Here is a 15,312-nt window from a genome sequence, read left to right on the forward strand (position 1 = left end):
GCCCTTTAATTTGATACCCTACACGGCATAGTTGGAAAAATATTATTTTTTCGATCATCATTTTATGGCCTTTAGAGGGCGCTACATACATACATTTTAATGTAACGTCGCATAGCCTATAACCATTGCGCAATCAATACGCTTTTAACGATACCTCATACATCAAAATCTATCAAGCCGTTTAGGCTACAGGAGGGAACAAAGAAACAGACAAACATACATACATACATACAAACATACAATCGAAAAACATTACCCTCCTCCTTCGGCAGTCGGGTAATAAAGCGTAGTGTTTGTTTTCGTGTAAAAACAACAGGTATTTGTTATCGTGATTCGCTGGGCACTAGTCAGCGATTCGAGCCGGTGATAACACGGCCGCGGCGGTGCCGGCTAATGTCATACATAAAGGTACCTATTGGTACTTACATATATTAATAAAGTCGCTCAGCGTGCTATGGAGAGAGCTATGCTTGGGGTTTCTCTGATGGATCGTATCAGAAATGAGGTTATCCGTCAGAGGACTAAGGTTACCGACATAGCTGTCAAAATATGCAAGCTGAAGTGGCAGTGGGCTGGTCATATCTGCCGAAGAACCGATAACCGTTGGGGTAGACGAGTTCTCGAGTGGAGACCACGAACAGGCAAACGCAGCGTGGGACGCCCTCCTGCCCGCTGGACTGACGACCTTAGGCGGGTGGCGGGTAGTGGTTGGATGAGGAAGGCCGAGGACCGAGTGTTGTGGCGCTCCTTGGGAGAGGCCTATGTCCAGCAGTGGATGATTATTGGCTGATGATGATGATGATGATAATACAACAGAAACACAATAACAGAAAGAGCCCCTTATCCGAACGGAGAGTAACTACCTAGTTTGTAAAAATTTACGTTCATCAGAAAATTGAATATTTATACTATGAATTAAAACATGTGGCTTTGACTTATAATATTTTCCTTTGGTTGGCTACCAAAATAAACAAACTCAGAGTTTAGAAATGGTACCACAAAATTTGACCCTGTCTAGTTAAAAAAAAATTGCATAAAGTAATGGTTAGTTTACTTTACAAATTTTAAATGAGAATTTTCCGAAAAATATAAATATTTTTGTGATAATAATAAGTTTCCCGATCAGCAAAAAAATTATTACCTAAACCATCCAAAGTACCTAACTAAGTCTAGATTTCATAAACCTATATTATTTCATAAACATGGTTATAAGAATTATGCACGTAATTTTAGATTCGAATTTATCAAAAAGAGAGAGGTTCAGTACGATAATTGTACAATCATCTTCGATTCTGTTTTCACTTTCGACTATTATTATTTCACTCATACCTAATAAATATGACGTAATCAACACTTTGAGCAAAAACAATCTATATACACTCAGTAGTATGAGTGGTTTTAGTTAGATGTCGGACAGTAAGTGTGTATTGGCTGAAATGATGAGTAGTCCGCTCCAGACATAATTTAAACCAATTGAGTGTGATCATTGGCGGTTGAAATTTTAGCGCGAATTCTTGGTACGCGTCGTCTTGTAACACAAGTTACACAAGCGAGTTTTATTTAATGAGCGTGATAATAAAATTAATGTATATGTACTTCAATATAATAGTTATTAACATAAGCTCCAATTTCTCCATAGTCGGTTAGATCGTAACCAGGGAAAGGTTGATCAATTATACGTCATCTCCATATTAAATTCTTAACCGATGTGTCAAAAGTCAAGCAATAATCCATGGTTATGCTCTAACCCACTATGGCGAAATTGGCACTAAGAATATTAGTGCAAATTACGGAAGAATGGCACCCGTCTCTGGTGTGTCCCACAGCTGGGCAAAGTCCTCCTTATAAGCTGCCCACTAATAATTATATGCATTATTCTGAGGTACGCCGAATTTGTAACTAGCTACATGAACGCAGCGTACACACACTTTAAGAATCAATTAGCATTAGTTGAGTTAGTTAGTGGCTACGTGAACACGTGCTAACACGATCTGCATGGGGGTTCGGAACTTTCCGACGGTTAGTGTTGCCAACTTAGCGACTTTATAGCTAGATCGAGCTATTTTTTTGATGTCAGGCAGCTAGACTTTCAGAAATGGTGGTGAAATAAAGAAACTAAGTATTATTTTTACATCACCTTTACAATCGTAAAGAGTCTTTACAAAATTGCGAATTTCGACGTTTTATTTTCTATTTTTATTTACCAGGTTATATATATAGTTTACAGTCATTTCATCATAGGTTACACCTATAGTCTCACTAGCTTCTTTCTAGCTACAATTTTATTCAAGACAAAACAAATACTTCTAATCTGGCTACTTTCAATCCAATAATTACTAGCTACCAGCCTAGCAGTTGGCAACACTGGCGCCAGTTGCAGTTTCTGTTGAAATTAGAATCGGGTTTGTTGTGTTTTCAAATGAGGTGGTGCATTCCGAGTTTTGACGTTTGTTTGTTTTTGTCACTGGCTGGTCTGATTTGTGTTCTGATTTCGAAATCGCATTCATTTGTTTGGTTTGGTGGACTGTGGACACTATTTCAATCGTTATTTTTGATCTAACGACAGCTTTACGGTGGTTTTCCTAAAATTTAAAGTTATTGCTCAAAATTTAATAATTTTACGGATTACCTGTAATATGAATTTCGATGAAACATCGTTTATTTACCTACCGTTATTAAACGGACATGGCGCCTCGCCTTTAGCTCGATTTAAAATATTCAAAAAATCCCTTTACAGATTTCAGCTTTGATCAGTGCAGCTCGAATGGAAATGTCTATTTAAAACATTTTTAAATAAAAAATATCTTTTTAATAACTCATCAAGTTATCAGAGGCAAACAGTCTCTTTGGAGTTTTTTTTTAAATTCATAGATGCTACTGAATTGAATTTTTTATCCTATTGCAATTTGAATTGAATTCCAAAATTGTATCTCCAATCATACAATCTCAACATCTATATTGCAATGCAATATCTACCACAGGCAGACATGAAATACTGTGATGGTTCCTCCAAATCTGCTCCAAATAGGTTGGAGGACCTTTGATCTACGCGTTGTGGTTGCGAGGTCAATTAAGGCAGCCTCTGTGGTTTGCGATAATATGCAGGGGCTCTGTCGCAAATTCATTTTCGCGATAAACGAAGCAACATTTACAAAGTAATTACTGATTAATGATGAGTGTTTTTTTTAAGTTTAAATGTATTTTTGATTGATGTTGGTCCCGATTATTGTTGTTTTCCGTTAAGGAGTAATTTGATGCTATTGCAATTGGAACTTTTTCATTGTTCGTGAGTGTATTATTGATTATTGTCAATTTTGGCAAAAACACTTGCCTAGACAATTAATTTTAAGTTAAGGCTCGTTGACACACTCGTGCGAGCTGCTGCCTGGCCAGTAGACAGCTACTCGGTTTGTGTACTCGTACGCCAGTAGCTCGGCTCGCCTTTGCTGTCTACACGACACCCAGTCCCAGGCCGAGTCGAGTCGCGGTGTAGTAACACAAAAAACACGGGATCCACTCACAACTGTCCAGCTGGCACTGGCCATAGAGAAAAGAACACTACGTTTTAAGAGATGGGAGTACAAGGGAAAAAAAAGAAAAAAATACTTTTATTATTTTTTTTATTCACGCGTACTAACAGAGGGTACCAACAAAACAAAAATGATGACGTACAAAACTGCCAACATAGCCCCGCTGAAATAGTGATGTGCTTCTTATGGATATTTTTTATCGATAACTAGTAAAAAAAAAAGTGCGAGTGTAAGTTTTACTTTAATTTCAGTTTTACACAATAGGATTTCAGTATTACACAATGACACCAACGTTAAGTCTCGGTTCAACGTTATGTTATGTTCCTATTTGAACACAAAAATATAATCCATAAAATAAACTCGAGATTTTCCGTTGACGTAAGTGACTATGATATAATGTTGAAATAAAATAAAAGTGGAAAAATATAATTATATTTATTTATTATAAAATAAAGTGTCTGCAGTAAGTCCCACACATGGAATTGATTTTTTTTTCAATTGTGTTCTTAAAATGTTGTGGTAGAAAATGATTGCCACAAATTCGTTTAAGTTGATGTAGCTTTCAATAGGCACATAAACCAGATCCTCCTTACCGGTCATCTTAACCCACTGTTTACATCTGCAAACAACATTTTTATAATTATTATTAAACAATTAAATATTATTTAAGTAGGTATAATAAAAGTCACTGGTAATTTTTGTATGGAGATCCGAATTTGATTTTCGCTAATTTCCAAAACTAGTAGACAAAAGTTGTTCTGATTGATGAGCTGTGCGTACTAATGATAAATAAAAATATCGATATCGATAAAAAAACATTCATGCACTATTGTTGGTTGTGCTGACCCTCCAGTTATTTTATTAGACTTTAACTTTTTTATACATATAAATAATCTAAATCCTATGCTTTAGCCTTTAATTGTAGCTTACCTTTCCTCATCCAGTGGAAATTTGGCCATGAAAATTCTCTTTTGGCCATCTATACGACCGGCTAGCGGCTCTTAAACCACATATTTCACAAGTTTTATAAAACATAATTATTATCAATAATATCAAGCAACACTAATAGTTAGGTACCTCCACACAAACACTGCACTTATCCACAGTAATAATAATATATAAATAACTGTTAAATCTTAATTTATTTATGATTTAAAATTATTTTTCAAACTAAACGATTGACTGACTGACACTGACAGATGACAAAAGCCAAAGATGTCTATGATAGCGTAAAAAGTACTCTGTGAGCGGTGCTCGCCATTATTTTTCGTACGCGTTCCATACTTATTTTTTTCCAGACTGTCTTTCGCCAGACTGGCACTGGCGAGCTACTGCCGAACGCGTCCAAACGATGCGAGCGGCGGCCGAGCCGCTGTCATGGCGAGTTGCTGCCGGGCGAGCAGGCGAGTGAAAACAAAAAAATGTTGAAGTAACTCGGATACGAGCTACTGACTAACTCGCACGTACGAGTTACTCGTAAGTAACGTCCAAACAGTGCCAGTTACTGCAGTGTAGCTACTCAGAAGGCTGACTCGTACGCTAGCTCGCACTGTGTAAACTAGACATTATACGTAGGTACATATTTATTTTTTGCGACTGTGACCACAGTCCTTGTCAAGGTCCGTCGCCAAAGTTCGCTAAACTAAAAGTTACCGCGGCATGACATCACATTTGTTATGTCACATCATTTATCGAAGTTCGCAGAGTGACCTTGTCCAGTGACCACTCTATTGTGTGATGAAATCGCAGGAAGCGCTCCACAATAGATCTTGCTCTTGGGTTTTTGTTGCGTTAGAGATGCTATCAACAAGATGGAGTATCATAATATCAAATAGATATTATCTTTCTTGCGCCGATGATAGGTCTGTAGGTCTTGTTTGATACTGGTCAAATATTTGGCTAAAAGCTCTAACCATTTCGGGGAACACTGACTGGCGTGCTTTTTTTATAATCTGGATAAATACTAAATAAATGCTTTCTTATAAAAGGGGCCTCGAGGGAAAACAATTGTAATAAGCAATCATTCTTTGCAACTGATTTTTATTTAGTAATATTTTTTTTTTAGATATTACATAAAACGCTATTATATACCTATTATCAAACGATCAAGTTCAGGAACGGAACTGTATTGCTTTGCGTCCTAAGGAGCCTTAATTATTTGATAAATAGACACCCATTGATATTGCTTATTGTTACGGCGCGACTGTCTTCCTGTATGATTGGCCTTCATTATAATTACCATCAATTTGATAAACGGGGATAGTTGTTTATAAGTTTTGATCATTGTGCGTTAGGGTAGGTCATTTATCATAATGATATTATCATATAGTACGAATAAATAGGTACAGTTCTACCTAATAATAATATTGAAAATCGAAACGTAAAAAAATACCTATCTATTTGTTTTTTATCAGACAAACCCAATTTATCCAAACAAAGGTACCAGGCAAACATAGATGCGAGGCGGTGCCGATAACGTCTACGTTGCGTGAAATTTTATCACGTCCCAGCTTTATCCCAAGGTGACAGTCGTGATTTACCGCTGCCTCCCTGGTACACCTATTCCTATTCTGTACCAAGATCTCAGCGGACGAAAGGGTGTTTCGATGTCGGCTATTAACTCCTCCAAGAAAGGCCCAGACGATGGAATCGATTTTCCATTTATTTTTAAGTGCTTCATGTCTAAACATGTCTTGGTGAAACGTATCGAATATTCGTAGTAAGAGTGAGTTTTATTGTAAGTTTGCGTGTCGGCAAGGGCGTACCCAGGTAGGGGCAGGGGGGGGCAGCTGCCCCCCCCTAGAAGATAAAATAAACGTAAATTTTCCTGCCAAGTCGGAATTAAAAACGTGTTATCTACTCTTACCTACCTACCTATTTTTTTTTGTATCTTAATCAAACTAATTAAGGTCAACTTAACAAGTTTTCGGAATAATGGGAGCAAAGGTATGAAAAATTTAATGTAAAAGTGAGATATTTACTTTAAGAAACTAACGACGAAATTTAAAGCAATGATTTCTTTGCTGGAATCTTATAAAAGTTTCTTATTTAGTGTCTTAAAAAATGGTGATTTTGAACGCATTTTCCAGGTTTGAGGCAAATGTATTTATAGTATGTAACTATTCAATAGGTAAGCTTTCCGTGAAAAAAATGAGAGAGTTTTATCCAGTTAAATTTTTTGTGCAATAGTAATAATAGTATGGCAGTTAATTTAGCCAAAAGAAACTATTGACGAATTCACAGATGATTTAGTAGAAATCAGGAAAATGCGTCTAATTTTCATTGATGCATTTATCCATGATAAATCCAAATAACATTTTTATGAAAAAAGAACTACCTAAGTAAAGTGAGTAAGAATGTAGATTTAAAAGTGGTGAGTGACAGTTGCGAATAAAATAAAGTAACATCCATAAATCCTCTCATTTATATTCTTTAGAAAAATAGTAAGATTGGATCAAATACGGGTATTAAACTTAGATATCAATTAAAATATGTGCATGGCAAAACCCTAACTCTTCAATAAGTTTAGTGTTCATAAATAGTAAAAATCCTTATCGAGCTGGTTTCAGTGATCGTAACTGATCACTGAGGTTAACACATGGCACGGTCAGCCTTGGATGGATGACCGATTTCAAATGGTTCTTTTCTGGACGCTTCCGTGCTTTGGATGGCACGTTAAGCCGTGGGTCCCGATTGCTGCTTCGGCAGCAGTTGTTAAGCCTAGTCAGAGGCCTTCGGGCAGCTTGAAAAAATCTGACAGTCGGGTTGTACACTTACCCGACAACTTTAGTGCATTGTACTCAATAAAAAACGGCGATACAAATTTACAGCGAAAAGCGGGTGACTACAGTCGTGAGCATAATTATGTATGTATTAAAAGGTTGACGATTTCTGTTTTGAGGCAATGCGTTGCAACAATCGCAATAGCCCCATTACGCCTAACGCATTTACCCCAAGACTTTTATCAAACATAAAAAAATTAACATCAGTTCATATAAAGTATTTAGTTTAAGCCACCGTAACTAGATGGCATTTTTCAACATTGATAAAGCTGTTTTCAAATAGGATCGAAAAGATTAATTTGGCCCGTAGACGCAATTGGCCTAGTTGACCTTAATAAAAGACAATTTTCATGATTTTTGTTTCAACATACCCGACCGACCATCATCTCAAGAGCTGCCCCCCCCTAGCTGAAATCCTGGGTACGCCCTTGTGTCGGTATATAAGTTTAAGGGATCGTATCGCTAACTAAAATTTATAGTGATTTTAGTAGAAGCATATTATTATTATCTGTCTCATCAAAAAGTTTGAATCCAATGTTGGATAGGTATAGATCGCCACTCCAAAATCCGACTTGAATTCCGCAGCCGATGAACGTAATTGATCAAGCACCCCTTTACTTCATTCTCATTGTCCCGTTTGACGTCACGGGCTGTTGAACGTCACAAAAAGGCAATTGTACTCAGCGTTATTTATAGGGAAATCCGAAAACTTTTTGTCTTTTATAAATCTTTGCACCCTCCGCTGGTCGTTATTTATTTACCTGTTTGCTCTCCCTTTGCGATTTCAGTTTGAATATGCTTAAAGTTTAACTGGTAAACGGCGAGATCACTTTAGTTATGTATTATGCATTCGGGTGTCGTCCGCGTCGGCAGGGAACGCTTGAGCCTAGAAAATTCTAGACGCCTGAATAATGCTGACACTGGCGTAAATTATTTATGCTCACTCGCCTGAGCAACAGGCTGTCGCGATCTGTCGATGTTGTAACAAAAACACAAAACCGTTTCCTCGATAGTGTCTAGTGCAATAGAAAATGGCGGAAATGAAGAACTATAGATGTCCCAAACGGCGACAAGGATGAAAGCGATGGAATATTTAAACGGGTTCAATACACTGAACGCTGTGAAAATGTTGGTGCTATCGAACATATCGCGGGCGAGCCTCCCGCCGAAGCCTTTCACAACCAGGGACTCGGACAAAACCAGTGAACCAAAAAAACAAAGGAGACATTCATTCCGTGAGAAACAATCGAAAGCTACTAGTGACAAAAATAACGCAACCAGTGATAGTGATACTAATGATTTAACAATAAAGAAAGAAAAGCTGGCGCTTTCTAACAGCGTCGACGCTATTGTTGCCCGCAAAGAAGATATCTCAACCAAAGTCATACGCAGTGCCAAAGGTCTATTAGAAACTAATTTGGACGACTTATTCAACGACATTCAAAAGCTGGAATGGCCTGTCGAGGTACCAAAAAGAAGTCTCGGTGCTAGTGAACCAGTGCTGAGCCTGTCCAAAGATAAAGGTAGTGTTAATAGTGTAGTGAATACCCTCAGTGACGATGATGGTGAAGATGAGGGGACGACAGACAGTGATACATTGGATGAAGTGGTTCGAGAGCAGAGGAAGTGCCTCGGGACCAGTCGGTTCCGGAACATGCTGAGGCGAGTGATCTCTAGAAACGGTGAGTCATGCTGCGGTCGACGAGTAGTCTAGTTAATCGAGTTGATTGAGGGAGACTTTTTGCTTGTCCAAATGGCAGTCGTTAAACTTTACACAAAAAGTGCTATCAACATTTAGTTTTATGTAAAGCTGAGGTCGAACGGGCGCGATGTCCTACGTTACCAATATATTTGCATGATTGTTATATTTTTGACGACCGAATGGCGTAGTGGTTAGTGACCTGACTACTGAGCCGATGGTCCCGGGTTCGATTCCCGGCTGGGGCAGATATTTGTTTAAACACAGATATTTGTTCTCGGGTCTTGGATGTGCCCGTAAAATGGCAATAGGCCCGCCCCCTATTACATTGGGACTAACATAACACTCTGGCGAAAAGTGGGTGCAGCAATGCACCTCTGCCTACCCCGCAAGGGAGTACATTAGTACAAGGCGTGATTGCGTGTTTTTTTTTTTTTTTTTGCGTTTGTGTTATATTTTTATAAAGCTGCTGTAGCTGGAGCAGGGTCTGCTAATAGATGTTTGTAAAATTTATGCGACCAGGAAGGAAAATATTGGAATGTGACCTGCAAGTTGGTTTTTATATCAATATAATAATGTTGGCGTTATGTTTAGATGTATCAAAGGCGCCCGGTAGGCTTATGTCTTTGCTCGTTGCGTCGTCGATGGCAAAAATGTGGATGCTAGCTACCCGTGCAACTTGTGACCGCAGCTTAAAACGTATCTAATGTACATTAAACATATATAATATAAATATGACGGCCGTAATACCATTTAATTTAAATAACGACCGAATCATTCTTCCAACTACCAAAAAACAGCTAATTAACCAACCATTTACGTACTCAACAAATATTTTTTTACCATATATAAGTAGCTTCACTTTTGCTTCGTCCCCGATTCCCAATAGCCGTCCCTACAAATGAAGGTGTTTTATTTACAAGCAATCGCGTCGAATGGCGGTGCGTCGTCCTGATTGTAATGACCGTCGTAAACTGTTGTTACTGCCGCCAGTGATTGCTAGTTGCTACAGGCGAGGCCTGTTCAAACGTAAAAATATTGGTTTTACCCATTGACTTATATATTACTAGCGTAAGGACAGGCCCATCCGCTATAGACATATCTCATAAATCTGGCATAATTTCTATGAATTAGGGCCAGCGCGCGGGTGTAATTTTCTTTTGACAAAACGTTCTGAAGGGCGTATCCTTCCTTTTGAAATCATTGGTTTTACCATTAAAACTAGACACAGTTAAAACAGAAGTTTACCGCTGTTAAATTAAATATCATCATCAGCCTATTGCAGTCCACTGATGGACGTAGGCCTCGGTCTGAAATTCTGAAACCTATGTAATCGATGTATTACCGAATTCCCCATGTTCTAATTTATTTAGCATACTGGAAAAATTTTGGTAAAAACTAAAAAAAAAACTTAAATATGAAATATCTTATAAAGGGTTAAATTTCGGATAAAGCTTTATAGGGTTAAATCGACGGAAAATGCCTTTATCACCTCCTGAAATATCAGGTCTAAAAAAAAAAAAAAACACGCACTCACGCCTTGTACTAATGTACTCCCTTGCGGGGTAGGCAGAGGTGCATTGCTGCACCCACTTTTCGCCAGAGTGTTATGTTAGTCCCAATGTAATAGGGGGCGGGCCTATTGCCATTTTACGGGCACATCCAAGACCCGAGAACAAATATCTGTCTTTAAACAAATATCTGCCCCAGCCGGGAATCGAACCCGGGACCATCGGCTCAGTAGTCAGGGTCACTAACCACTACGCCATTCGGCCGTATCAGGTCTACTTACCTATAACCCTGTATATTCTAAAGAAAAAATGAACAATTATCTATCCAATATCGTCGGTAAAATCCGATACTTCAATTACGTAGACACTGATACAAACTAACCATTATGCAAAATAACTTTCAATAACACGATGGGTTAATAACCGGCCATACATTAGACGTTCCAAACTGCAATGAAAAGTTGTAAGGATCATTATCTCGCAGCCATTACCTATTACCGAGACAAGAGAGGGCAAAGTTTGGACGCTCACCTTAGTGCGGCTTAGGGGGCGTTTACATACTGTGAGTTTATAGTTACCGATGTGAAAAAGTTTAAAATAAATTGTAAAAGCTGATAATTTTGAAACGGCAGGACGATTTTCATCGACTATAATATTTCCATACCTCATCATCAGCCCGTCATCATTTACTGAGGGACACTGCTTCCATGTAATTAAAAGTATTTTTTATATATTTCCATTGTGTCACATTCGCCAAACACGAACCAGACTTCGATTTTATCACGATAATTTAAAAATGCAGGTAAACATTTATAAATAAAATAAATAAATAAATATGTGGGGACATCTCACACACGGCCATCCGACCGCAAGCTAGGCAGAACCTATGTTATGGGTGTCGGACAGCTGATATACTACACAAATACATAGATAGATAGATACTAAATATAAATATCAACACCCAAGACCCGAGTACAAATATCTGTCTTTAAACAAATATCTGCCCCAGCCGGGAATCGAACCGATCGACCGGGACATTTTTATACTAATAGACTAAAAATTCATGTAAACATTGCAAATGTTTAAAGTTTTTAACCAAAATAAGTACTTAATGATTTTATTTTCAATTACCGGCGCTAGTTAGATCATGTAAGCGTCTTAAATTACGTTCTCACTTGTAAAACCCGCAGTAGGTGCGTTTTAGCGATAAGGCCGCCTATTGTGCATACTCTTACGCTTAAATTACGTTGTAACGTAGGTATTTTATTTTATGTGTTTTCAATAAAGTTATATTGTATTGAATGTAATTTCAGAATCAGCCACGATATTGAGTCCGCCCCCTTATCCGAACGATGTAGTCTTGAAGCGGCGATACGACCAACTTTGTCGTGCGACCACCATGCACCGCTGACTGCTTGTAACTTTTAAGCTAAACGATAAATTACTGTAAAGGAAACTGGGGTTAGTGTCCTTCGTGGTATATTTTTTGTGGAGGAGCTTGTAGGTTATCTTTTTGATAAAAAATATGATATTATATGTAGAGGTAAAAAATATGCTCACGACGCGGTCTCCAAAAGGTTTTGGCAGAACATATTTTTGTACTTCAACATAACATTACGTGTTAGGTGACCTACCTATGAAATCTTGAAGCCGCCTCTCAAACATAATAGAGAACTTCTCCCCTCTCAGCCTATCGCACTACCAACCACTTTCTCGACATCACCAAAGGTTAACAATTAGAGAATGCTACTAGAATTAAGTTCGCCTTTGTACAATGTTTTTATGTGCAATAAATAATTTATAATAATAATAATAATAATAATAATAGCCTAGAAATATTGTAATAGCCTAGAAATATTGAAAATTCCACTCTACATAGCCTAGAAATATTGAAAATTCCACTCTACACAATCCACCTTCTACAAAAAGTCACAATCTTGAACACTTGCCGCATCACAAGGAAATTCCTGACCTCATCATCCTGCATCACGGATCCGGTTACGTTTGGCTAAGGCCCGCGTGATCTGGATATTAAACGTACCCCTCAACCTCAACAGAGGGAGAACAAAAAATACATATATTATAAAAATAATAAAAATAATCCTGCATCACCGATCCGATTACGTTTGGCTAAGGCCAGCGTGATCTGGATATAAAACATACCCCTCAAACTCAACAGAGGGAGACACACGACACACTACATAAATAATAATAATAATAATACATGAAACGCTTTCGCAATGATCCATCCGTTTCAGAGATGCGATGCCACATACATGTACCTACCATTAAACTTTTAAGCAAAGCACTAGGAATAAATTCAATGAAAAGTACGTACATCTATTTCTTCCTGATTCCCACTAAAAGCGCACAAACTAGCATTACTCGAAAGCGAACTCCATTGCCGGCGAAACAAATAAATGTAATTTCCACTAAGTGAAAACACTACTGTGGGTTCCTCTACCTTGACAAAAATCGAACGGACGGGAGCTGCCATGCAATCGATAGATAGGTATATTGAATGCAACGAGATAGGGTCGTGGTTCGAGAATGCTCCGAAACTTACCCCCAAATTCATAAACCTTTTTGTCATTTTACAAATTATGAAGTGTACGAATTTCAACTTTTTAGCTGACTGTTTTGTCGAAACTCGTGTGTTTCAAAGTCATTTGTAGTAAACCTCCTGTAAACTTACTAAACGGTCAATGAATTTAGATATAACTTTTTCGTACGCTAAAGTGACCCTCAGTACTCATTAATATTTCACAGTGATCGGGTAGAAGCAAGACACACAGCGGTGAGAGATGCTGTTTAGTTGTTCGCTGTCTATGTTGCTTATGGTTAAGAAAGAAAGAAAGAAACGAAAGTAGGTGGAGAGTTTTTGTGTTTTTAAATACATGATGACGTTGGAGATAATAGAATAGAATAGAATATTTATTCAACGTAAAATTTTACAATTATTGGTTGCGATCGTCAAGATTAAGATTTAGGAAACACATCTGGGGGCACGGCAGTGCCCCCACCAAGTCGAGCAAAAAAGCGGCACGGCCGTACCATCCTTTTCTTGAAGCAATTCAGGCCATTTTCGACCCCCTGTAACTTCGTTGTGGATAAAACTAGAAGACTGGATTTTCAATACGAAGTATCAAAGTTACGTTTATTCATTACGTACATTACGTAGCCAAAAATAAAGATTCTTGATTCTTACCTCAACTTTGCGATTTATGTAGGTAGGCAACCTACTAAACTAAGTTAACGCACCTACGTAGGTACCTAGAAGGTACCGAAAAGAAAAAAAAAGTAGAACTGTCAACAAAATACAAAAAGAAATGAGATCCCATCAAAAACAATAAAAAAAAAACACGCACTCACGCTTTGTACTAATGTACTCCCTTGCGGGGTAGGCAGAGGTGCATTGCTGCACCCACTTTTCGCCAGAGTGTTCTGTTAGTCCCAATGTAATAGGGGGCGGGCCTATTGCCATTTTACGGGCACATCCAAGACCTTAGAACAAATATGTGTTTAAACAAATATCTGCCCCAGCCGGGAATTGAACCCGGGACCATCGGCTCAGTAGTCAGGGTCACTAACCACTACGCCACTCGGTCGTCATAAACAATACTTGTCAAAAAAACCAAGTCTCGTTAAACTCAGTTGTTCTACGGTAAAAAAGTTGTGGGATCCATTATGTAATACCAAGGCTTATCCACGCACGCATCTCAATCTTAAAAATATTTAATGCTTTATATAAATATATTGACTTGGTCATAGCACTAAATAATTTAAGTAATACGTGTTTCCATGCGATGGCCGAGTCAATATATTAGGAAACAAATTATACTATTCTATACATGCACGGGTCTTATAAATTATCACTGATTGGGAGTGATTTTAACATCATCATTCACGGTTTTTTGGTAAACAATGCGTATTTTAAAGCATTATCTGCATATAAGCACGACAACAAACACTTTCCTGACCTATTTCTGCGATTGAAGAACCAAAATATACTACAACAAAACCGCCTTTCAGCCCACCGAAACCCGTGCCATGGATTATCATTATCATTATGTTGATCATTATTATAAAACTCGGGCTCAACATAAAACGTCGTCATTAGAGCGGCGGCGGCGGAGGGCGCGCCTCGCTCTCAAAGAGGCTCAATTTGCCTGATGAACCGTATCGGTGTCAGAGGTGTGTTTTGATGCTCCATGTTAGTGTGAGGCCCCATTGGTGCGTTCGTCGCGTCGTCCCAAAGAAACTGTCATAAAAATATGTTTGTTATTTTGGGACTCACCAATGGCACGTCACCTTTAATGCGAAGCCATGGGACATGACGAATGTGGAGACAGAAGCTACGTCCTCTGACGAAAAATGGTTCGCACGCGAATAGAAATTGGTGTTGAAGTATGGAAAATCAATCGTTCATCGGCTCAAAAGGGCCCAATGAGGCTCTGTAATCGTATGTATTATTGAAAGTGATGTGCATTGTTAAGGCTTATAGGTAAATATATCCACCAACCCGCACTAGGCCAGCGTGGCTGACTAGGCCTAAAACCCTTCCTTCATTGGATGGAGACCGCAGCAGTGGGTACGTGATGGGTCATGATGAACAATATTATGCTTTTTCAATCATCAATCACCAGTTAAAAAGTAATTAAACACTAAATGCCGAAGACGGCCGGACGCCGGCACGTCCGACAAAACGCCCAAGAGTTTCTCCGTCCAATTTTGTACTACTAACAAACTTTTTTAATTAGAAAATTTTAAATTAGGTCGGAAATTCACTA

The 15,312-nt window shown here is 38.3% G+C and overlaps 1 protein-coding gene across 6 annotated transcripts in view; it reads left to right on the forward strand.

The window, feature by feature from the left end:
• LOC105393087 (atypical protein kinase C) overlaps nucleotides 1-15,312 on the forward strand; it is a 199,360-nt gene that overhangs the window by 17,061 nt on the left and 166,987 nt on the right. The window contains exon 2 of one of the 6 annotated variants that reach the window (XM_048623468.1): nucleotides 8,326-8,994. The exons of 3 other annotated variants lie outside the window; for them this stretch is intronic. In XM_048623468.1, coding sequence (XP_048479425.1) covers nucleotides 8,367-8,994 — 628 coding nt within the window. In that variant the 5' untranslated portion in view covers nucleotides 8,326-8,366. Of the gene's footprint in view, nucleotides 1-8,325; nucleotides 8,995-15,312 lie in introns of those variants that run through there. 2 more of the 6 variants (XM_048623477.1, XM_048623472.1) reach the window with 2 other exon arrangements.

The sequence above is a fragment of the Plutella xylostella genome, chromosome 3, assembly GCF_932276165.1.
Source record: "Plutella xylostella chromosome 3, ilPluXylo3.1, whole genome shotgun sequence".
Taxonomy (NCBI): Eukaryota; Metazoa; Arthropoda; class Insecta; order Lepidoptera; family Plutellidae; genus Plutella; species Plutella xylostella.